The following is a 25,300-nucleotide window of genomic DNA, read 5'->3' on the forward strand; positions in this document are numbered from 1 at the left end:
CTTGACAAGGAGGATACCGCACATTGTACCTCATCCACCATTTCTTCTCTCTCCTTTTGGTATCTTTATCCTCCTCCTCCTTTTTTTTCTTTTTTATTCTTCTCTTTTTTTCACAGCCGCACCCATATTTACTTTAGAAAATATATATTAAATTCTAAGAACGTTTCGAGTACCAGTTTGATACAAGAGCGAATAAGCGCTACACTTCTGGAATCCTGTGCGACGACTTAAAGTCGGATCCAGGCCTAATAACTTTATCTAGCCGCCCCCGTTGCCACCTCCTTTTCTTTTCTGAGACACATTGTACCTCATCCACCCTTTCTTCTCTCTCCTTTTGGTATCTTTATCCTCCTCCTCCTTTTTTTGTCTTTCTTAGTCTTGTGTATCCTTCTCTTTTGGCTACTGTCTATGACGGTAGTCTCATATGACATGATGGACTGGACTATCTCCATATATAGTGTTATCCACATTTCGTGTAGCCGCCCCATACAGGAAGTGATGTCACAACTCGCTGACATCACAGGGGTACGGAAGGACACTCAAGCGACACGGTTCTTCAGAGTATATGCGACCTTCGGTCGCAATTATTTTAAGGGGTCGCGGCCTGAAAAGGTTGAGAAGCGCTGCGCTAGAGGATTTTTATTTTTTAAATGTGGCAGACCAGTCAAGTTGCTTTACACCAAGGGTGTCCAAAGTCTCCAAACATTTTTCAAAGGGGGCCACATATATATATATATTCAAACACCCAAGGGTGTGACATTAACTACTTTCCATAACAAAAGCCAAGCTCACAACGCGTCGCAGCCAGACTCATTGATAGAGAGAGTTAAGACACTTACAGTACGTCGACTCCCATTGTAAGCGTGGAAAGCATAGTGGAAAGCTAGCTTAGCCTATCTTACTGGAGCCTGTTCACATTCTAAGCGAGCCTTTGCTGCTCTTCAGCCCCGTCCGCCCCCATTTCTCCATGGTAGACAACATTATTAAAAGGGTGAAAAAGACGTTATTTAGTCTACTTACCAGCGAGTGATAATGCCTCGGCTATAATGGGGGCGGACGGGGCTGAAGAGCAGCAGAGGCTCGCTAAGAATGAGAACAGGCTCCATGCGAAGCCACTTCCGGTCTGCTTACACTGCTCTGGTCGCAGCGCGACGCGTTGTGAGCTTGGAGGTCGGCTATTTTCGATGTTTTCACCAAAAGTGCCCTTTTTCAGAAACGTCAGCCCCTGCCTCTCTTAACATTCTCTCCCACAGGAGACCATGAAGAAGCTGACGTGGCTGGCCTCGGAGGGCCGGCTCTGCGGGGACGTGGGGGACTCCGAGGAGGACCACGACTCCCCCGCCTCCCCCGGCTCCCCCGGCTCCCCCAACTCCCAGGAGGACAACTCTGAGGAGGAGGAGGCCAAGGCCGAGGAGGAGGACGGGGAGCTGGCAGCCGGCCAGGGGAGAGGCAGCAAGGCCACCGAGGAGGAGGAGGAGGAGGAGGTGGCGTCCGGAGAGGGGACGCCCCGGAGGTCTGGGAAGGGGCCCGGACGAGGCAGGGGTCAGTTTGATACACAACAGCTAAAGTATAAAATAATTCCAGGGTCCTGACTTGCATGAGGCCTAGAATTATTGACTGCTTTAACTGAGCTCCAGTTAAGTGAAAAGGACCTTTTCTTTGACGATGGCTGGCCAGATTGCTTCAAAAGACACTTATAGAATCGGGTCAAAATTCGAATTTTCAAGTTTAAAAAAAAAATAGCAGATCTGGGGCGCCCGGTGGCCTACTGGTCTAGGCGCATACCATATAGGCATTGATGCCTGGCGGCATCGCCGGTTCGATTCCCGATCCGGACGACCTTTGCTGCATGTCTCTCCCCATCTCTCCCCCGTTTCCTGTCAGTCTACTGTACTATCCAATAAAGGCATAACAGCCCCAAAAAAGCTCGCAGCGTGGCACTCGGTGCAGCGCTGTGAGCTTGTATATCTGCTATTTTTCAATAGTTAAAGCATAAAATAATGATACACAATAATGTGTACCCGTTCTAAAATGTCACCCCTCTGTGCGTGCGTACGTGTGTGCGTTGGGTTCCCAGGTCGTGCCAGAGCGGGCAGCCTGCGGCGGAGCCGTCGCCAGGAGCGCCACAGCAAGGACACGGCCAAGCTGCTGCTGCTCTACGACCAGCACATCCTGGACAACGACCCGCTCAGGGACAGCAAGGACACCGCCTTCGCTCAGGCCTACCTCACCAGGGTAAACACCTTATGAACATGTCCTTCACCAGGGTAAACACCTTATGAATATGTCCTTCACTCAGGCCTACCTCACCAGGGTAAACACCTTATGAACATGTCCTTCACCAGGGTAAACACCTTATGAACATGTCCTTCACCAGGGTAAACACCTTATGAACATGTCCTTCACCAGGGTAAACACCTTATGAACATGTCCTTCACCAGGGTAAACACTATATGAACATGTCCTTCACCAGGGTAAACACTATATGAACATGTCCTTCACCAGGGTAAACACCTTATGAACATGTCCTTCACCAGGGTAAACACCTTATGAACATGTCCTTCACCAGGGTAAACACCTTATGAACATGTCCTTCACCAGGGTAAACACCTTATGAACATGTCCTTCACCAGGGTAAACACTATATGAACATGTCCTTCACCAGGGTAAACACTATATGAACATGTCCTTCACCAGGGTAAACACTATATGAACATGTCCTTCACCAGGGTAAACACCATATGAACATGTCCTTCACTCAGGCCTACCTCACCAGTAAACACTATATGAACATGTCCTTCACTCAGGCCTACCTCACCAGTAAACACTATATGAACATGTCCTGTCACCATTATTGTGATCTAATAAATTGTGATTTATCAAGTATCAAGTACGTTATCAAGTGCGCATGCATAAAGTGAATGGTGAATCGAGTGGCAAAAGTGAGTTTAACGTTGTTTAATGCAATCAGATAGGACTTTTCTGTTTTGGATGTATGGGCTGTCAAGGCCAGAAAGTAGTTCTTCGCCACCCAGTAGGTGTTCCCGTATAACTTCCGGGGATGATGATGATGTCACACGCATACCCTCTATTTACAGGTCCTTTTTACCAATTGTATTGTAGAGGATTTAAGTGGTACCGGATATGCAGCTCAGCAAATAAAGGGTGAATTGCATCACAGTAAATTGATCCCAGTGCCGATCTACAACCTCGAGAGCTTGTAGATCTGCTTGGTTTGGGAACCACTGGGTTCTGGGTCTAAACCAGTGGTTCTTAACCTGTGGGTCGGTACCCCCATGGGGTCCCCAAATTATTTTGGTTGGTCCCCAGATGATTAACTTAATGTGCAACGTTGTTTTCTCACTCAACAGTAAACAAACCAACATAAAGTTTAAGTTTATAGAGGGTATCTGCACATTTCTAAAGTGACAATTTGAGGACTTTTTAATACCTCTAAAATGACAAATTAAACATTGGCCAAATTGTCAAATATTAGAGGCAGAAATTGTGAAAATAGCCGATCTACATGCGTTGCGAGGCGTTGTGAGCATGTAGATCTGCTATTTTCACAATAGAACCGTGTTATACAAAATTAAATGCCTCAACTCTTAGTACTCATCAGGGTGGGGGGTCCCCAGTTAAAATATGGTTACTTTGGGGGTCGTGGCCTGAAAAGGTTGTGAACCACTGCGTGTAAAGGATTGCTGTTTGTTGTCCAGGTGCGAGAGGCCCTGCAGGACGCCCCGGGTAAGATGGAGGAGTTCCTGGGTCTGCTGTACGACTTTGAGCAGACGGGCGAGGGCCGTGACGTGGTGCAGCTGTTCAGGAACCTGCGCAGCCTGCTGGCAGAGCAACCCCACCTCCTCAGAGACTTTGCAGCCTTTCTCCATCCAGAGCAGGCCTTGGAGTGTGGCTTGGTAAAAGCTCTTATTAGTTACTGCATTGAAACCCATTTTGACCGTGTACGCATGATTAAGTATCATTTTATGCGTGTGCCGCGCTGTGAGCTTGTAGATCTGCTATTTTTTTAGAAAAATCTTGAAAATGTGTGCAATTCTTTGAATATTTTGACCCGATTCTAGTGTGTCTTCTGAATCCTTCTAAGATGTTTTTGAAAAAGATATGTTTCTATGTCAGTGGTTCTCAAACTTTTTCATGTGAAGGACCTCAAATGATATGTATTTGGCTATGTACCCCCATCTCAAAATATTTAGTTCCAGGGACCCCCCCAGAAGCAAATATTTGAGTTACAAATGTTCACTTCAAAAATTTGATATTCAAAGATTTGCACAAATTGTCATGATTTAAAAAAAAATAGCTACAATCTCACAGCGTGGCACTTGGTGCCGTGGCTGTGAGCTTGTATATCTGCTATTTTTCAATAGCTAAAGTATAAAATAGTTAAGGTCCCTCCACCTTGGGCCTTAGTAACTCAGTCCCACTCAGTCCCCCCCCCCCCCAAGCAGAATACAAGCTCACAGCTGCACTGCAAGCTTATACATCTGCTATTTTGGCATTTGTAGAATTGGCCTCAGGTCCTTAATGAATTTGATGGAAAAGACAAATACAGAAAGTCCTTTAAGTCCTTTGTTTGGCGAGTCGTTTTCTTAAAATATATCGTAACAAAATGATCTTGTGAACCCAGTATTGTGAATTGTGTAAATCGTGCGTCGAGTGAATTGTTATTTCTCTACTTGGATCAAATGATCGACAGGCTATGATTAAACCCCCCTCCCCTTCCACTCCTTAACCCATTCAGAACGGGTACACATTATTGTGTATCATTATTTTATACTTTAGCTATTGAAAAATAGCAGATATACAAGCTCACAGCGCAGCACCGAGTGCCGCGCTGCGAACTTGTAGATCTGCTATTTTTGAAAAATCATGAATATTTGAAATTTGACCCGATTCTATAAGTGTCTTTTGAATCCATCTAAGATTTTTTGAAAAACCTATGTTTCTATGTCAGCAATCTGGCCAGCCATCGTCAACGAAAAGGTCCTTTTCATTTAACTGGAGCTCAGTTAGTCTGTTCTTGAGAGACTGAGAGACTACTATGTCAGTGGTTCTCAAACCTTTTCATGTGAAGGACCCCCAAAATGATATTTATTTGGCCACGGACCCCATCTCAAAATATTTTGTTCCAGAGACCACCCAGAAGCAAAATTTTAGTTTCAAACGTTCGCTTTAAAAATACATATATTCAAAGATTTGCGCATAATTATTTTCACAGCTTTTTCAAAAATAGCAGATCTAAAAGCTTGCAGCGCTGTGAGCTTGTAGATCTGCTATTTTTCACTGGTTAAAGCATTCAATGATTCTAGGTCTAAAACTCTCCTCTCCTCTCCTCTCCTCTCCTCTCTCCTGCTTGTCCAGTTTGAGGAGCAGCAGGCGTTTGAGCGCAGCCGGCGTTTCCTGCGTCAGCTGGAGATCAGCTTCGGGGAGAACCCCTCCCACTACCAGAAGATCATCAAGGCCCTGCAGGGAGGAGTCAACCTGAGTCAGGCCAGCATCCACGAGGTGCACATAACAACACCTCAGGCATGCAAACGTGTAGCTTTTCGGCGAAAATCGCCGTTTTGAATCCAAATTGGTCATTTGTGTGAATCGTGCAGATTCGTTAAAAAATTGTTTAGGGGGGTGGGGGGGTGTCGTGTCGTCAGAGCAGCAGTGAGAAGAGGAGCGTTTATTTCTTATTCTCGGCGCCGTCCGTTTTGTCAGTACAATGGTGTTGAAGGTGGATGGGGAAGTGGGTCGTTTTATTTTTTAACAAATCAAGCGCTCCCTGAGTCCCTTCTCTTGCATGTGACGTCGTCGTCAGCTGGCAGCGCTCAAAGTCAACACTGACTGCACTCACTCAGTGCGCTGCGAGCCACAGACAGAGGAGAGCAGAGCGGTCTCAAAGCTTGCAAAGTTGCCGTAGTTGTGGTGTGACTGTGGACTGTTGGCTGTTTGATTCGCTTGCATCGCGGTCGTGCGCTATTCTGCATCGATGTGTGATGCGATATTATCGGTTATAGCCTTGTTGATTTTACGATGATTCGCTAGCTTAGCCACATGCTAACGCTAAAGAGTCGCCGTGACTTCTTCCTACAGAAGGAGGCTGAGACATGTCACAAAAAGTCTGGTCTCTCAACTTAAGAACGGACTAACTGAGCTCGAGTTACAAGTGAAAAGGATCGACCTTTTCTTTGACGATGATGGCTAGCTAGCTAGATTGCAAGTCAGCCAGGAGAATCCACTAAATGAATCATCTGTGATTTACAACTGTTTCCCAAACACTGGGTCGGGACCCATGTGTGGGTCGTGGACACATTTTTATGGGTCCCTTCATTTTTGGTTTCCTACATTTCGTTTTTAATTATTTCAAAACATTTTCAAAAAACATTCCCTCCCCAAAAAAGCTAAACATTTCATGACTAAAAAAAAAAAAGTAAATTACTTTTCTAATTTCATGAATAAATAAAATACAAAATGATCTAAGAAATGATCTTAGAAAACAAATACAGTGCACATTGTCACTATGCCTGTTTATTAAAGACAAGTCCCTAAATATTAGGATATTCCTATAACCAGTAAGACTCCCTAATCGGGAGATAAGCGACCGTAGGTCACTTATCTCCACAAATAGAGCAAAAATGTGTTTTTCCAAAATCTTCCTGATCCATGTTGATGACATGAGTGTAGACATACTGTGTAGTGATTTTCGTGATTTTAGGGCAAAATCTGAATCGGCCTCATGGTGGCGCTAGAGGGCCATGTGAGAAATGAGGGGTGGGGTCTCCGCGCCGCCAAGGCGGACGAATAGGTACCGGCCCCGGCTCTCCCGGTCGCTCCTAGCCCGAGTTACGGCATTTTATGTGAGCTGCAGTGGCAGGGGGTCCTCCACTGGGGGCGCCACCACTTTTGCATCCGTTCTGGAGCACCAGGAGTGGGTGGTCCCCGGGAATGCCCCGTGAGCAGCCCCGTTGGGGTGGTCATTTGGTAATTTTTGCACATGTGCTCATTTTTTACACTTGGGGGTCCCCGAGGGAGCTGGGGGTCCCTGGAGCTCCGGGGGTCCTTGGAGGTTTTAGTTTGGCAGGTAAGGAGTGTGTGTGCAAAATCTGGCATGGATCGGGGCAACGGTTGCGGAGATATGAGCAGGGCAAAAGTGTGACGTGTGACGTGTGTGACGGACGGACGGACGGACGGACGGACGGACGGACGGACGGACAGACGGACACCTCGAGCAGCTTTCTGTAGTAAGTGCGACCTACGGTCGCAACTACCGGTATATTTGTAGGCTATATTATTGTAGATTTAATTTTCTTTATTATATCTAGAACAATTGGTGGTAGGCAACAAGTCCAATTTTGCTGCATATGTATGATATGTATGAGTAAGTCACTGTTTAACCGAGTTGAGCCCCGTTTTCACTGAGTCAAACTTCTGGAAGTTTTTTCCAAAATGACGGCAATTTTGAAATTCACGCCATGTGAAAACGGCCACTTATTTTGTCTTCCGTGAGTTTTGGTGTCCCAAACGTGACGGGAAAATACCTAGTAATTTTTGCCTAAAGTCCCGGCAGAATAGAAATATCCCCACAGTGAAAACGGCATACCGTGATTTTTACTTTTTTCGGACAAGCAGGTGCACGCAAGGAGCCAATATTAACAGTTAAAGCATTGTAATTGGGATTGAAAGCTTCAGAATCCATATTGCATTCGAATGTTATGTAAGCCAGCCAAACACAGAAGACAGACGTAGAGAAATGCAAGCTTAATGCTAGATCAATGCATGGTTCAAAATTATTCTATAGCCTATTTGTAATTAAGCTGTGTGGGTTTTGATACAAGTCCGCTCTGGAGACAGGAGCGCGATGCGCTCGTAATGTGATAAAAGCTGGAATCTTTACCAACTTTTTTTACGGTGCTATAGCCTATTTTTTGTCTGAGTGAGACACAATGCGCTCATTTGGCCTATGCTGTGATGAAAGTTGGAAGCTACCAACTCAAAGAGCGGCATCATTAGTTAATAGTTTCTCGTCGTAAAGTGTTTTACTGAGCAGCGAGCGAGTGGATGACCAGCATCCATCGGTGACGCATGAAGAAAAAAAAACAAGCCCACAATCCCACATGTGCAACACGTTGCATAAGCGATCCTTTCTGAACCTTATGTGACACACATAAGGTTCACATGTGTTGTTTCATGAAGAATATTTCTTGTAACTTGTTAAATCCATTGGTGAGAGAGAAAAGGAGAGACGAACAGACGTGACTCGCTGCTGCTTTAGCAAGCGACCAAGCGTCCAGACGCAGACGGTGTGGTAAGCACTGGTTGCCATGTTTGCTAATTATAAGCGACTATGGTCTTGATTTCCGTAAAGTTGCTTGTATGTATTGATCGTTTCTGGCTGCTTTTTATTTGTTGTGATCTTTTAGATCGGTAATTGTCAAGTAGCTGATGTGGCGATGCTTATAGTTTTAAATTGCTTTTGTGGCCTAGATAATATCACTTTTTGGGGCTTATTTTCGTACACCTGGTTGCTTATTTCTCTCGCAAAGTCTGGCAACACGGATTTTCATTCCGTGACGGTTTAGTAGTGAAAACGATGTATTTTATGGCGATGCCAGCATTTTTGCTCATGTGAAAACACCCAAAAAACAAAACTCCCGGCAAGTTGAAAATGATTATGCTAATTATTTTGCATGAAAAATTCCGGAACTGTAGTGAAAACATGCCTTTAGAAACGTGCAAATTCAGTAAAGAAAGGTCAAAAATTTTATCCCCATGAAAATGTGTCACCTTTTTCACCTTGGGGCTGTTTGCATGTCTGAACACCTACACATTGACCCATTTAGGCCTAGAATAATGTAATGCTTTAACTATTGAAAAATAGCAGATATACAAGCTCACAGCGCAGCACTCGGTGCCGTGCTGCAAGCTTGTAGATCTGCTATTTTTGAAAAAGTTGTGAAAATGTGTGCAAATCTTTGAATATCTAATTTTTAAAGTGAACATTTGTTACTCAAATATTTGCTTCTCAATATTTTGAGACAGGGGTCGGCGGCCAAATAACTCTAGGGGTCCTTGACATGAAAGAGTTTGAGAACCACTGACGTAGAAACGATTTTTTATTTTTATTTTTATTTTTATTTATTTTATTTCTCAAATGGCCCTCTTCTAGCCACCATCTGGCCGATTTTTGCAAAACAAATTTTTTGGACACTGCTCCTACAGATTTTGCCCTAAAATCACACAAAGCAGTACACAGTATCTCGAAAGTCATGTCATCAACTGTCCCATTTCCCATATTCCCTCCTGATTGGCTACCATTGCCTTCTAAAGTTTGTGTATGCGACATGATGTTCGCATAGCTCCCGATTAGGGAGTCTTAGGTGCTCTCCAGAGTAGACTAGGCGCGGTTGCCGTCGGGGCTGCCGCTAGGATCAGCAGTGGCCGCACCGCGGTGAGACACAAACACACTCGCTCAGTGAGTAAACGCCGCGCGGTATTTCACAAAGATGAACACAATCCATCTCTCACCGCCCGCGTACGCATGCACAAACGAGCACGCTCGCGGGGATTTCACAGGACCACGCCCGCTCTCCTCGCCGCCCCAAAACTTCGCTGCGCGGCCGAAAAAGCCGCCCGCCTCTCATTGAAAATGAATTGCTAGGAGGCGGTGACTGCGCCTAGTCTGGAGGGCACCTTTACAGTTTTGTTGTTTGATTCTGTGCTGAGCTCTTCTCTTTTCCGTTTTCAGTTGAAGTCCCAGATGGCGGCCCTGCTCAAAGGCCACACCCACCTGCAAGGGGAGTTCTGGGTGTTCTTCGACGAGCTGCGGCCGCCGCCCGCCCGCCCCGGACAGTTCGAGGAGGCCCATTGGCCCGAGGAGGGAGGGGGTGGGTCCGACGGAGGCGAGCCGGTTGGCGGAGGGGGCCTCGGAGGCGGGGCCAGCTGTGGCTTTGAGGAAGTGACGCTTCCCGACCTGGAGGAAGAGGAGGAGCTGCACAAGATCCGGCCAATGGCGGCTCGGCGGCGGCGGAGGAAGATCGGTTCCCATGGGAACTATAAGGTTTGTAGGATGTTTAGACCAGGGCTGTGGGCAACTTTTATGATGGAGAGCCACTACATTTTCCACACTCACTCCAGTGGGCAACATGGCATATCGCAACGCCCTACTTTGTCATTCTAGTATGTCATACACAAAATATTAAACAGTGTTTTAAGTGCCGACCCCGGGATGTCGCACAAAATATACCGGTACTGTATATACAGTAAAGCTGGCGTGGGCTCACTTTCGGTCCGGCTATCACTGTGGCACTGGTGAAGTCCGTGATTCGTTTCCAGCGCACGTTCACGTGCACGCAGAGTGCTCCCATCCCATAGAAAACAGTGGCCCTTCTCATCTTTACAGTCCATTTTCTCCAAAAAAAGACTTTTGATGCCGAGGATGGCATTGGATTCTCGCTAAAATAGCACAAGCATGAAGGCATCCATCTTAGATCTTTGTTTACGTTCCGGACCGGAACTAGTCACGGACTCACGGGTGAATCTTGAACATCGTCAAGTGGGAATTGTGAGCTCGATCTACTTCCGGCCTTCAAAATAAGAGAGTGGCCGCGAATGGAGAAAAGACGCCGGCATTTTGGACAATAACCCTTTCATGTCATACAATGAGTTAAGTGAAGGTGGGGCCGCTTGTGGCCCCTCGGCCGCCAGTTGCCCATGTATGATTTAGACTTAAAAGCCAGAGCGAATTTTACCTTTTTTTAAACTTTTTCAAAAAGAGGCGTTGTATCGCAACAAATTGTTTATTGTTAAACTTTAATCAAAGTTGTTCAAATGGATTTCATGATGCTGTACTTTTTGACCAAAGAAAGAAAGTAATGGGATTAGATTAGACCAGATTTTAGATTCTTCCGACGCAGCCCGATCACATTGATACGAAGGCTGTTGGATTCTGATTGGTCTCTCTGTTGGCTCTCCTAGGAGTGTGATTGGTCGGATAAGGACTGTCCCTGTCCATGCCACGAGTCCAGCCACGACGCCAAGCTGCGCAAACACAGGAGGAAAGGATGTCCTCGTTGTCATGGAAACAAGGTGATCTGTTCTGTTTAGGACACTGCTTGATGTGTGCTCTGATGTGTATTGTATCTGTTCTTAACCCATTCAGAACGGGCACACGTTATTGCGTATCATTATTTTATGCTTTAACTATTGAAAAATGGCAGATATACAAGCTCACAGCGCGGCACCGAGTGCCGCGCTGTGAGCTTGTAGATCTGCTATTTTTGAAAAGTCGTGAAAATGTGTGAAAATCTTTGAATATATGTATTTTCAAAGCAAACGTTTGTAACTCAAATTTTGCTTCTGGGTGGTCCCTGGAACTAGATAGTTTGAGATGGGGAGTCCGTGGTCAAATACATATCATTTTTAGGGTTCACATGAAAACGTTTGAGAACCTATGTCAGTCTCTCAAGAACAGACTAACTGAGCTCCAGTTAAGTGAAAAGGACCTTTTCTTTGACGATGGCTGGCCAGATTGCTGACATAGAAACATATTTTTTTCAAAAAACCTTAGGATTCAAAAGACACTTATAGAATCGGGTCAAAATTCTTATTTTCACCATTTTTCAAAAATAGCAGATCTACAAGCTCGCAGCTCGGCACTCGGTGCCGCGCTGTGAGCTTGTATATCTGCTATTTTTCAATAGTTAAAACATAAAATAATGATACACAATAATGTGTACCCGTTCTAAATGGGTTAATTATTATCCTTTTAGCGCTGCTCAGAGCTGAAAAGGGGTTGTTTCTTATTCTCTAAACCTGGCCTTATGCGGTTCCATTGGCCTTAAAACGTCCTGTTGTTTTCCTCTAGACGTCAGACGGCGTCCCCAGGGCCGTGAAGAGCCTGGACCCGCTGTACAGCCTGTCAGTCAGTCCCACAGCCAATCGGCTGACAGAATCCAGCCTGGAGGAGGGACCAGAGAAGGACAGAGAGCTGGAGGCGGAGCTCAAAGAGGAGCTGGACAGCGACGTCAACAGCCCTCTGCCAGGTGTGTATTCACCTTAGTTAGGGCTGGGAGATTAATCGATTTTAAATCGAAATCAGTTTTTTTGTTTTTGTTTGGAGGATTAAAAAAAAAAAAGATTTTCTCTTCAATTAGGGTAATTCTGGTGGGCATTGTGGGCCCCTCAATACTAAATTGTCTATTTTTCCAAAAATGTTAAAAAGAAAAAAGGAATTTGGATAATGGTGTGTAAAATATATTATTATTTGAACATTTAGGAAAGAATTAGCCAGTAGCTATGCCCCTCCCAAAAAGCTTTTGTCCAATGCTAGCTTAGAATAACTTCCTGCTTGCCAAGGTTTGCCTCACCCTGTAGACAATATGCCTCCCGTTTGGTTCCAAGATTTCTAGCGGAAGTGCTGCATTTAACGGACGTTAGTCATGCGATGCGGGTCTGTTTACATTCCCCAGCGAAAAAATAAAATAGATTGTAGCTCTTAATAGGTGTATCATTGCTTGAATCAATGTTTTTGTTTGTATATTGTTTATTGCGAGCGCAACCGACGGAGCAGGAGACGTAGACCAGATTTTTTCGTGCAGGGAATACGTTTGCAGGAACACCGTACTGTGAAAAAAATACAGCTTCCGGGAAAATTCAGCCCCACCTCCCAGAACGGTTTCTGCCTTCTATTGCCACCAGGCTTTTCTCTTCACAGATGAGTGAAAGCATGGCTACATGAGGCTAGGTTTGCCTTGGCGACAGCCTTGGCAAGCTGCCGGTTGCTAAGCTAGCATTGGACAAAAGCTTTTAGGGGAGGGGCATAGCTACTGGCTAATCAAACTTTGAGGTTACCTTTCAGGAAGAGATTTGTCTAGTCAAGAGCAGAAGAAAAAATACATAAAAGAAATACATTTTGTTCATATATATTTTTTTTTATGAAAACAAGATTTTTGAAACAATATATTATTTTTACCAAAAAATCGTAATCGAATCGGGATTTTATTTTTTAGGCCAAATCGAACAGCCCTAACCTTAGTACCAAAAAACTCTGGATTACCATTTTTGTACCTCTCTCTTTTTATTTGAACCCGTTAAGACATGAAGCCCATTCAACACATAGTCAGGGGATTTTAATAAAACCTGGGAATAAATTCCTTACCAAACAATTTCTTCACCATATATGTTTGTAAAGGTGTCTAGTAACATATCTAACAAAGATTGAAATTCAACATCCCTAGCAAAATGTTTGACAGCTAGGGTAATTCTGGGTCTCATTCAACGCCTCGCCTCGCATTGCGAGGTGTTGTGAGCATGTAGATCTGCTATTTTCACAATATTTATCTGAGTCACATTAATACCTACAATTCCAAGTGCTTGTCAGGGTGGGGGTTTATTGCGACCGTAGGTCGCATTTACTACCAAAACCTCCACCGGCTGTCCGTCTGTCTGTGAGTCAGTCACACTTTTGCCCTGCTCATATCTCCACAACCGTTGCCCCCATCCATGCCAAATTTTGCACACACACTCCTTACCTGCCAAACTACAACCTCCAAGGACCCCCGGAGCTCCAGGGACCCCCAGGTCCCTGGGGGATCCCCAGGTGTAAAAAAATGTCCCTCCGTGAGTCAGACGTCACACGTCACACTTTTGCCCTGCTCATATCTCCACAACCGTTGCACCCATCCATGCCACATTTTGCACACACACTCCTTACCTGGCAAACTACAACCTCCAAGGACCCCCGGAGCTCCAGGGACCCCCAGGTCCCTCGGGGACCCCCAGGTGTAAAAAATGAACAAATGTGCAAAAATGACCAAATGACCACCCCAACGGGGCTGCTCACGGGGAATTCCTGGGGACCACCCACTCCTGGTGCTCCAGAACGGATGCAAAAGTGGTGGCGCCCCCAGTGGAGGACCCCCTCCACTGCAGCTCACATAAAATGCCGTAACTCGGGCTAGGAGCGGGCCGGTACCTATTCGTCCGCCAAGGCAACGCGGAGACCCCACCCCTCATTTCTCACATGCCCCTCTTCTAGCACCACCTTCAGGCCGATTTTTAAAACACATTTTTGGACACTGCTCCTACAGTTTTTGCCCTAAAATCACGCAAATCGCTACACAGTATGTCTACACTCATCCCATCAACATGAATCTGTCCCATATAGCGCCACCTTCAGGCCGATTTTTAAAAACACATTTTTGGACACTGCTCCTACAGATTTTGCCCTAAAATCACTAAAATCACTACACAGCATGTCTACACTCATCTCATCAACATGGATCAGGAAGATTTTGGAAAAACAAATTTTTGCCCTATTTGTGGAGATAAGGGAGTCTTACTGGTTTTTAATATGTTTATTTTGGGGGTGATGGCCTAAAAAGGTTTGAGAAGACCTGGTATAGAGCATTAACAAATGCATCCACCAGGGGCATTGACAACTCATTCTTATGACTTCCTATCTAGCCAAGCTTTATAAACTATATGTTTTTTAAAAGAGAAAACAAAAAAACCTAAAAAAAAATAAGCGAATGTTCGACTTCGGTGAACAACGTTGAATAGTGACTTTGATATTTGAATATTCCAATATTTGGTGAATGCCCTAGCATGAGGCAGCTTGATGCACACGCTCACAGAGGAGCTTTTACATCTGTTATTTGATAATCACTGTTCTAAACCATCCATCTAAATCCCACAGGTTTTTTGTTGCTCCATTATATATTTAGCTAAAATCTAAAATGATAACAGATGCTTTTCCCGGTTTCAATGGGTTATTGTCCCCTTTTTGCAGTTTGGAAATTGCAATACTGCAGTTCAGGGGTCTTCAACGTTTTCATGCCAAGGACCCCTTAGTTGATTCCATATAGTTTCATCGTTTGACAGCACAATCATCAGTGTATTTTGGATTCATGTCAATTTGTGTTTTCAGACATTTAACCACTTGAACCGTCAATACTTATTAAACTTGACCTTTCACTCTGTACTTAGTCTGCTCTTTTTCTCCTCTACACCAAACCTCTTAGCCGAAAATAGCCGATCTACAAGCTCACAACGCCTCGCAGCGCGAGGCTTTGTGAGTTGTAGATCTGCTATTTTTGGCCAAAGTTCTCAGAATATGGACACTAGGGTACAAGTGCTTAATATAAAAAAGTCTCAAAGATTTGGAGGACCCCCTGTAGTAACTCTGAGGACCCCCTGTTGAAGACCCATGCTGTAGTTCATAATGCAATTTAGATGATTCTTCATTTAACTGTGTAGCCATATTTTCTATAAGCTATGAACATGAGCAGTTGAACCTCAGTCTTCTGCTTATTCATGTGTGAATAATATAGTCAAAACGTGGTCGTTTTTCCCCCGACAGAGCGAGGCGCGGCATCGTGGGAAGGCGCCGAGGAGACCCCCTTCCCGCCAGCAGAGGGCGCCGGGGGGAAAGAGGACAAAAAGGAGCCGGAGGAAATGGAAGAGGACGAGGAAGAGAAGAAAGACGACCGCGGCGGCGGAGAAGCCAGTCCTGTTGCCAGGTAGACCTGTCACAATTATTACATAATGATCTGATCTCAATTATTTGACATAATCGCAGTTGTTTGGGGGCACGGTGGCGCAGTTTGTAACTCTGTCGCCTCACAGCTAGAAGGTCCTGGGTTCGATTCCCGCCGGAGGACGCTGTGGGCGCTGGGGGCGTGTTCCTCCCTCCGCGTCATCAGCGCCCACACCCTAGGTGGGGTTAGCGAAAGGGCCTTTCTGTGTGGAGTTTGCATGTTCTCCCTGTGTCTCCTAGGGTTGATACCCTCAAAAAAACATGCAGTAATCCTGGTCTCAATAATGCCTCCCCCTGGCCAGTCGGGGCGCTTAATGGAGGGGAAAGGAACTGGTTGGAATAACGTGTTCCTTCCACGCGCTACGTCCATCCCGGGGAAATCCCCACTGTCAGGTGATAAGAAACAACTTGGACTCCTCATTCATTGAAGGAAGCATGAGGTCAGTCCGTTGTCTCCCCAGGAGCCGCGGGCGTGGCAGAGGGAGAGCAGAGACCAGGATTACAAAGTCGTGGGATAAAAATGATAAAATTAAAAATAATCGCAGTTGTTTTGTCATAATCGTTTCCATGTTGAAAAATGATCATAATATTTTCAAACACTTTACAATTTAAGCATTTAGCAGACGCTCTCAATCCAGAGCGACTTAAAATAAGCAAGGCAATACATCAGTACATCAAATGGAAAGAAATAGTAGGCAAATCTAAGAAAACAACTCGACCGAGCACCTATTCAGTAAAAGGTTCAACAAGTTATTATGTTACACATACATTTTCAAAAAGAGTTGAAATAACAGATCTCAAGTGGAAAGTTGTCAAATATGTCAGTCATTTCATTGTATATTTAGGTTATGTGTCTGCCATGTGGGATGATGAAATGTCTGTATAGCACTTTGGTACATTGACAATTGTTTTTAAATTTGCTCTATAAATAAATGTGTTTTGATTTGATGTGCAACTTCAACGCCTCCAAGCCAAACAGAAATGTAACTGTCAACGACAATTATTTGAGTGACAATTAATCATCATGTAAAATGTCATAATCGTGACAGTCCCGTTTCCAGGAAGAGAAGGAGAGGAGCAGGAGAAGGAGGAGGAGAAGAAGAAGGGGGTGAGGAGGAGGAGGAGAGACACGTCTCCTCCTCCCTCTCCTCAGACAGTCCCGTTCTGCCCAGCCCCCCTCCCCCCCCTGCCCCCGCCGAGCCGCCCGTCCCAGCCAAGAACATCTCTCTGACGCCCTCGGGACAGAAGGTCATCCTCTGGACCAGGTAAGCATTATTACTAGGGGTGTAACCATACATTTTAACCCATCCAGAAAAGGTACACATTATAGTGTATTAATATTTTATGCTTTAACTACTGAAAAATAGTAGATATATAAGCTCACAGCGCGGCACAGAGTGCCGCGCTGTGAGCTTGTAGATCTGCTATTTTTTTTAAAAAAACCCTATGTTTCTATGTCAGCAATCTGGCTAGCCATCGTCAAAGAAAAGGTCCTTTTCACTTAACTGGAGCTCAGCTAGTGTGTTCTTGAGAGACTACTATGTCAGAGGTTCTCAAACTTTTTCATGTGAAGGACCCCCAAACTGATATGTATTTGGCCACGGACCCCCATCTCAAAATATTTAGTTCCAGGGACCCCCCCAGAAGAAAAATTTGAGTTACAAACGTTCGCTTCGAAAATACATATGGTCAAAGATTTGCCCACATTTTCGCAACTTTTTCAAAAATAGCCGCGCTGTGAGCTTCTATATCTGCTATTTTTCACTGGTTAAAGCAATCAATAATTCATATCACGATACATATCACGATACATGGTTGACGATACATGGACGATATTGGTTCATTCATGGCGATACGATATGATTCAATTTAATGATTTAAAATCGATATAGTATCTATTTAGAAAATACATTAGATATGTGAGAAGTGTGGATAGTGCAGGTTTTTAAGGGAAACATGTATTATTATGGATATAAATAAGTAGACACAGTGTTTATCTGCCAAATACATGGACATTGTAGTATATTGACAAACCTGCACCTTGACATGAACCCAGAGATTACACAAATGTATCGATAGACCAGTGCAGCTGTATGGAAAGGAAAAGTAATTAAACTCCTCCTTTTATTTTGGGTCTCACTCAACGGTATCTGCACATTTATAAGGTGACAATTTAAGAACTTTCAAGACCGTTTTAATACCAAACTGGCCAACTGTCAAATATTAAGCAACAGTGTTGATTTTGTAGACTAAAACTATGACGAAACATTTTGTCGACTTCACTGACAAAAACGAAGCTGTGATGACTAAAACGAAGACTAAGAAGTATATTGACAATTTCGTCAACAATATAAAAACTAGACTAAAACGTTAAAATTTGACTAAAACTAAAAGACATTTTATTCATAAGACTATGACTAAAACTAAATCAAAATTTGCTGTCAAAAACAACACTGGTAGGCAAGAGGCGATGGCGTTGTGAGACGTTGTGTATATCTGCCATTTTCACAGTATTTAACTGTGGAACCGAGTCACATTAGACGTAATACCTACAATTCCAAGTGCTTGTCAGGGCCCCACCCTGACAAGCACTTGGTCCCCAGTTGGTCCCCAGTTCAAATATGTTTATTTTGGGGGTTTGGGAACCGCTGCTCTAATGTTTCGTTTCAGTTAAAGTATCAAGGCTGCGATATATACTCTGTTAGGGTGCGGTCACACCAAACTACCTATGATTCCACCAATGCATTTCAATGAGAATGGAGGGTTTTTTTTTTTTGCAGAAAATCCTCTACCGGCAGGCAGTGGCCTCAGTTCAGAAGAAGCTAAGGTATGGCAACATGACACCAGTCATGTTGCCATACATTAGCAACAGGCACGATACATTTATTTTAAGAAGTATATTTTATTTTTACCCACCGTTTCTACGGTTTCTTGGGCTGGATATGGCAGCCTGGAACTTCAAGTTGAACTTGGCATGTTAGTAAACGTGCCACAATTAACAATAATGCATTTCACCTGTGCAGCTGACCTCAGACTTGTGGAACCTGGGAATATACCGTTTTGTCAAGATGGGGAGAATACAAGTGTGGACATTATAATTATAATACCTTGTTAAAGTGACCATTTTGTTAAATTTTGCATTTGTAGTTATTTTACTGTAATTTAACAACATAATAACCATTCATAGATTTATATTTATAAGTAATTTTTATTTCCCCCCTGGAACCAGGGTATGGCAGCTGCATACCCCTGCCATACCCAATTGACGCCCCTGCTGGCAGGATACCACTCCCATTGAAATGCATTGGCGGAATAGGTCCAACATTCTAATTGTACTTGAGTAAAAGTACAAAAGAATTGGTATCAAAATAAACTTAAAGTACCAAAAGTAAAAGTACAAAAAATGTTTGAAAATAGCAGATCTACAAACTCACATCGCATCGCGATGCGTTGTGAGCTTGTAGATCAGCTATTCTCAAATAGCCAAGGTACAAAATAGGGCTAAAGTGGATTCATGTATGTTTTATAATGTAATCATTTATAATTTATATATATACTGTATATATACCAGGGGTCTTCAACGTTTTCAGGGCAAGGACCCCTTAGTTGAGAGAGATGAAGCAGGGAGTCAGGGACCCCCACAACCTGTTCATAGATTCCATATAGTTTCATTGTTTGACAGCACAATCATCAGCGTATTTTGGATTCATGTCAATTTGTGTTTTCAGATATTTAACCACCTGAGCCGTCATTACCTAATAAACTTCACTTTACTCTGCTCTTTTCCCCCTCTACACCAAACCTCTTTGCCAAAAATAGCTGATCTACAAGCTCACAACTGCAAGACGTTGTGATGTTGTAGATCTGCTATTTTTGGCTAAAGTTCTCAGAATATGGACACCAGTGTACAAGTTTTTAATATAAAAAGGATTGGAAGATTTGGAGGACCCCCTGTAGTAACTCTGAGGACCCCCTAGGGCTCCCGGACCCCCTGTTGAAGACCCTGATATATATGATTCCATATAATGGCGCTACGAGTTAGAATAAAAGATGAACCAACACATGAACATACCCAACGATTATTATACCAAAATAAATACTTATACCAATTTAAACCAATTTTAAACTTGGATGTTAGGTGCATGATGGGACCTTAACTGGACGTTTTTTTTTTTTTTTTTTCCAGGGAAGCAGACCGTGTCATTCTAACCACATGCCAGCAGGAAGGAGCCAATCAGAGCACGTTTCAGGCCATCTCCACCCAGCTGGGCAACAAAACGCCCAACGAGGTGAGCGCTCACTTCATTCATTCATTGAGTACAAGAGCTGTAGAGGTCTGTGTGGGCTACACTGTGGGCCTGCCTTGTCCAATCCCTGTCTGTAGAACCAGCCACACAAATATGGGCTGTCTTGGCCATACATGGATTCTGTTAGAGTGGTATGTGGCTGATGTGGCCTCCATGTATGGGCAATTGGGCATTCCCATTCAAGTCCTGTTGGATAGATGTTGATGACATCAGGGATCTCTCCATGTATGGGCATAAAAAAATATATATACAAAAAGATTTTTGGTGTATAAGGGGAAAAAAGCAGGCACATGTGGGCGTGCGTGCCTGCGTCTCTCACACACATGGTAATGTGATTGACAACACATGCTGTCTCACAGAGAAGCCAGGAACAGAGTGTGACTCCATAGCTTGGTGAACAGCTCCCTCTAGTGGCCAACAATTGACTCTCATCAATCTACATCTCTGGGGATTTGGCTTATGTAATGATGACTCTCGTCATCTCCTAAATGGTAAATGGAGCATTTATATAGCGCCGTCTTTATCCAAGGCGCTTTACAGAGATTGTGCATTACATTCACCCATTCACACACACACACACTCACACACACACATTCATAAACCGATGGCAGAGGAAACCATACAAGGCACCAACCTGCTCACCGGGAGCAGTTAGGGGTTCAGAGTCTTGCTCAAAGGACCAATCGACTCCTGGGATCGAACTGGGAACCCTCCATGTTCTAATGATGGTTTCTCTACCCCTGAGCCATCGATTAATCGGTCGATTATTTAAATGATTAATCGGATTATGGCATTTGTTTAGCTATAACCTTATACATTAGATATGAGTTTCTTGTAGACATGTTTTGACTAACAAAAAATACATTAAAGATGAATAATCTTTCAAAAATACATCATTTATTACATTTTGCTCAGCTGCCGATAAGGTTTCTAATGAAAGACAAAAAATAAATACCTTTTTTCTTTGATTGATTGATTGAAGACTTTATTAGAAGTTTGCATAGGAAAAGGTACAGTTTCATGACGGTACAGTTCACTGGTACAAGGTCTACTAAAAGGAGATCCATGAAAAGACTAAGCTTATTTCCACAGGAAACCATTAAAGTATCTCATATAACATTGAATGACAGACAAATAGAACACAGTACTATGCAGTAGATATGTAAAGAAAAGAAAATGAGAGAACAAAAAAAAAGAAAACAGTAAGTCTAAACAAACAGTAAGTATATACAAAGAAGGGGCAGGGGAGGGTAGTACTGCATAGTGAATAAAGAATAGCTTCACATTTGTCAGGCAAAAGGGTAACAGTATTCTTTTCAAATAAGTCATATTTTTTGTTCTTGACCCTATATTCCTGCACGGTATAAATCAAAATTCCAACGATTAGTTGCCGATTCGATTGTGATTACTAAATTAGTTGGCAACTAATTGAGTCATCAATTTGATTACGATTAATCGATTAAACGTTGCAGCAGTAAAACAACCTTTTTTTATCTTGTGTGTGGACCAGGTGTCTCGACGGTTCCGGGACCTGATGCAGTTGTTTCACACAGCCGCCCGTCAAACCAACTCTGAGGATGAGGCTCCACCCACTGAGCCTCCGTCTACCAATGAGGAGGAGGCAGGAGTGAAATGAGATCAGGATCAGCCGAAACCCCCGAACATCCACATGACCGCTCCTCTGGCTGGCTGGGACTTTGTGATATCTTCCAGACCAGTGCCATGATATCACATAGGGGACCCCTAGGGGGTCCTCAGAGTTACTACAGCGGGTCCTCCAAATATTTGTGTGATAGAAGCTTTTTTTCCCTCCTTTTCTATATCAACCACTTGAACCCTAGCGTCCATATTCGGAGAACTTTAGCCAAAAATAGCAGATCTACAAGCTCACAACGCCTCGCGCTGCGAGGCGTTGTGAGCTTGTAGATCGGCTATTTTCGGTCAAAGAGGTTTCGTGTAGAGTGGAAAAAGAGCAGACTACGTACAGAGTTAAAGATCAAGATCAATTTATTAAGTATTGACGGTTCGAGTGGTTAAATAATGATGATTGTGCTGTCAAACGATGAAACTATATGGTATCTATGGGTTGTGTGGGGGTCCCTGCTCCATCTCTCTCTCGACTAAGGGGTCCTTGGCCTGAAAACGTTGAAGACCCCTGACGTAGGAAACAAGAAGCAACATAGTTGACGTTCATAGTGAAAGCTTTTGGACAAGAATTAAGCAGACTTTTAAGTTTGTGCTAAAATGCACAAAATACAAAATGACATCAATCTGACCTCAACAACTTGGAACGCTCTGACCTGAGAACGACCACAACAAACCACCACCACTTCTTCACTGTGGGCCTGCCTTGTCCAATGGCAACTTTATGTAAATTGTGTTTTTTATGCTAATTTATTTGCGGATGGCACACGGTTGTCATAAGACTTGCACATGAAGGTGATTCTTATGAAAACAAATCAGAAGTTTTAAGTAAACGTTATGGCACCACCAAGGCCCTTTGACATTACCATCATGTACAGTTGCTATTATTGAGCTTAAGTGGCTATAGAGCATCGCAGCGGTTTACTGGGGTCACTTAAAAATGTCCATTCATTTTCGCCATAGACTTTTACAAAAATATTTATAACAATTATGTTAAGCCCCGAACCAAGCCATCCAGGATGGCAGTGAATCATGAACATGAGACCTTTGTTTCTATGAAAAGAACGTTTTGAAAATCACTAAACAAAGGGTATTTATTAAATGTAGTATATCAAATAATGTAATATTAAAATATGTTTTCACATAGGATCAAAGGTTTTATGTTCATGATTCACTGCCATCCTGGATGGCTTTGTTCGAGGCTTAACATAATTGTTATAAATATTTTTGTAAAAGTCTATGGGGAAAATGAATGGGGGATTTTTAAGTGACCCCAGTAAACCACTTCCGCTGCGATGCACTATAGCCTGATTTATGCTTGGTTGCATGACACTTTTGCACACCAAAAAAAAAAAAAAGATCTACAAGTTCACAAGATTGAATGCCATTTCTGGCATGCATCCAAGTCTAAAAGGGCTTATGTGTTTGTTCACTTAGTTGTACTCGCAGAAGGACATTGATGTAAATATAAGGATGCAGGATGGAAGTTGACATTGTTACAGAGTGATGCCATTAAGGCAGACATCTGCTGTACAAGAGTTCTATTTTGTACACATTAAAACATTACATTTGTGTGGCCATGCTTTTTTGTGTGCATATACATGTTATGATTGCTTTAAATTTCATTCATAGAAGATCCTGTTATGTCATAAGGCACGCATAGTATAGGGCAGGGGTTTTCAAAGTGGGTGACGGGGCACCCTGGGGTACCGTGGCAGCTGTCCCGAGGTGCAGCGAGATCATTTGATCATTTTTGGAATTGATTTGGACACTTGAAAAAATATTTAGAATCATTTTAAACTTGAAGTACAAAGTTATTTTCAGTCAGTTCTAACCAAAATGGCGACATAATCACTAAACTATCGTCACTGTCGGGCAGAAACCTCGTATCTCCAAGTTTCAAATGTGTACTTTTGGTAAAGCAAAGCCCTGCTTCATCATACAAGTATGTCGCACAAAACTAGTGAGAACAGCCCATCTACAAGCACACAACGCCTCGCAATGCTTGTAGATCTGCTGTTTTCACTAGTTTAGTACATTTTATAGATGATAAATACAAAACGAATTGTTTTGGACATACAAGGTTTCCACTCGACGATATGCTATAAATATAAGGTACTGGGAGTGAAAATTATAATGTAGGAGTGCCTCGGATTAAAACAAATATTTATAGGGTGCTCTGAGACAAAAATGTTTGGGAACCCCTGGTATAGGGTGTTGACAGTAAGCGTGAAATACTAACCGTAGGTTCTTTAAAACCGGTTCTGCATTTAACGGAGACAGGCTGCAGCATGTTGCACTAGTTGAAGACATTTTAGCAAGCTTTGCAGGACTAGAGACTTGCAGTAAAGGCGTGTTTAATCTTTAGGCACTTTAAGGATGGTATGTACTGTATGTCTACATTTCAAAGCAAGGTCATGATGACTGGGAGTTTAAATGTCATTGTTTTCCATTGGGGTTTAATTCCTCTAGCCCAAAGAGTTGAGGGATTCCATTTCGTATATAGCGGTTCGAATGTGAAAATAGCCGATCTAGAGGCTCACAACGCCTCGCGTTGCAAGGCGTTGTGAGCATGTAGATCTGCTATTTTCACAGTTTCTGCCTCTAATATTTGACAATTTGGCCATTGTTTATTAATTTGTCCTTTTAGAGGTATTAAAAAGTCCTTAAATTCTCACTTTAGAAATGTGCAGATACCCTCTACACATAAACTGTATGGTGGTTTGTTTACTGTTGAGTCAGAAAACAATGTTGCACATTAAGTTAATCACTTGGGGACCTCCCAAAATAATTTGGGGACCCCCCTGGGGGTCCCGACCCACAGGTTGAGAACCACTGCTCTAGCCTAGCATGGCCAGCCAATGATTTTGCTCTGGCAGATCAGTTTTGGTCTCCAGGCTATAATTATAACCATGACTCAAACTGTCACCTTTCCACAAACGTTCATGACTATTAATGGGCAGAAACCTTGTTTCTCCACATTTCATCATACTAGTCTAGTCTCTCCATTACAGACTAAACTTTTCCTTGACGATGGCTAGCCAGATTGTATTGTCAAACAAAAGCATCAAAGATTGCTCATCTACAAGCGCAACGTGTCGATAGATAATATTATGGTCAATCTATCCTACATTGTCCCATGGTTGTTGCCTTAGAGAAAAGCAGGAGAGAAGTCAAATATGCAGTGTTCATCAATGTTTGCTTTCAGAGAAGATCTGACAGCTGACAACGTGTGCACATTACACACACACACACACACACACACACACACACACAATTGTTACACCATAGATTTTTACATCTTTGAATGAGAGATACACATTTTACTGTCTGTCTGCATTCTGACACTGTAGAAATTCTCAAACATTTTATTATAAAGCTGTAAAAAAAAAAGGGAAAAAAGGCCTTTGTCAATAATTATTGTCATTATTATTACACCATATGTTTTTACATTGAATGAGAGGCGCACACACACACACATTGTGCACATTCATGCACGCTTTACTGTATGTGTCTGAATTCTGACACTGTAGAAATTATCACAAAAATATTATTGTATAGCTGTAAAAAAAAAGGCCTTGGTGTACTGAACAGTGTGTAAATGTATAGAGGCAGGTATATAAAGGGACACGTGGACAGAGCACACATCAGTCCATGAATGAAATACACCCAAGGACAACGCCCCGATTTGGAACCGATCACAAACCAGATAGTCTGTCAGAGTGAGCTACAGTACAAGTGACTGTTCCTATAGCAATCAGGAAAGAAAAAATCACACTTGTGTGAACTGAGCGGTGGTGTGTGTGTG

At 43.2% G+C, this 25,300-nt stretch overlaps 1 protein-coding gene across 1 annotated transcript in view; it reads left to right on the forward strand.

Annotated features, from left to right (window-relative positions):
* Nucleotides 1-21,707, forward strand: part of gon4lb (gon-4 like b) — an 81,094-nt gene extending 59,387 nt beyond the window's left edge. Inside the window, exons 30-40 of the mRNA XM_080753945.1 lie at nt 1,254-1,542; nt 2,078-2,235; nt 3,720-3,917; nt 5,380-5,523; nt 9,752-10,063; nt 10,981-11,091; nt 11,870-12,047; nt 15,365-15,524; nt 16,591-16,806; nt 19,728-19,830; nt 21,359-21,707. Coding sequence (XP_080610071.1) covers nt 1,254-1,542; nt 2,078-2,235; nt 3,720-3,917; nt 5,380-5,523; nt 9,752-10,063; nt 10,981-11,091; nt 11,870-12,047; nt 15,365-15,524; nt 16,591-16,806; nt 19,728-19,830; nt 21,359-21,484 — 1,995 coding nt within the window. The 3' untranslated portion in view covers nt 21,485-21,707. The remainder of the gene's footprint in view (nt 1-1,253; nt 1,543-2,077; nt 2,236-3,719; nt 3,918-5,379; nt 5,524-9,751; nt 10,064-10,980; nt 11,092-11,869; nt 12,048-15,364; nt 15,525-16,590; nt 16,807-19,727; nt 19,831-21,358) is intronic.
* The last annotated feature ends 3,593 nt before the right edge of the window (nt 21,708-25,300 follow it).

This window comes from Nannobrachium achirus, assembly GCF_963921795.1.
Source record: "Nannobrachium achirus genome assembly, chromosome: 2".
Lineage (NCBI taxonomy): Eukaryota > Metazoa > Chordata > Actinopteri > Myctophiformes > Myctophidae > Nannobrachium > Nannobrachium achirus.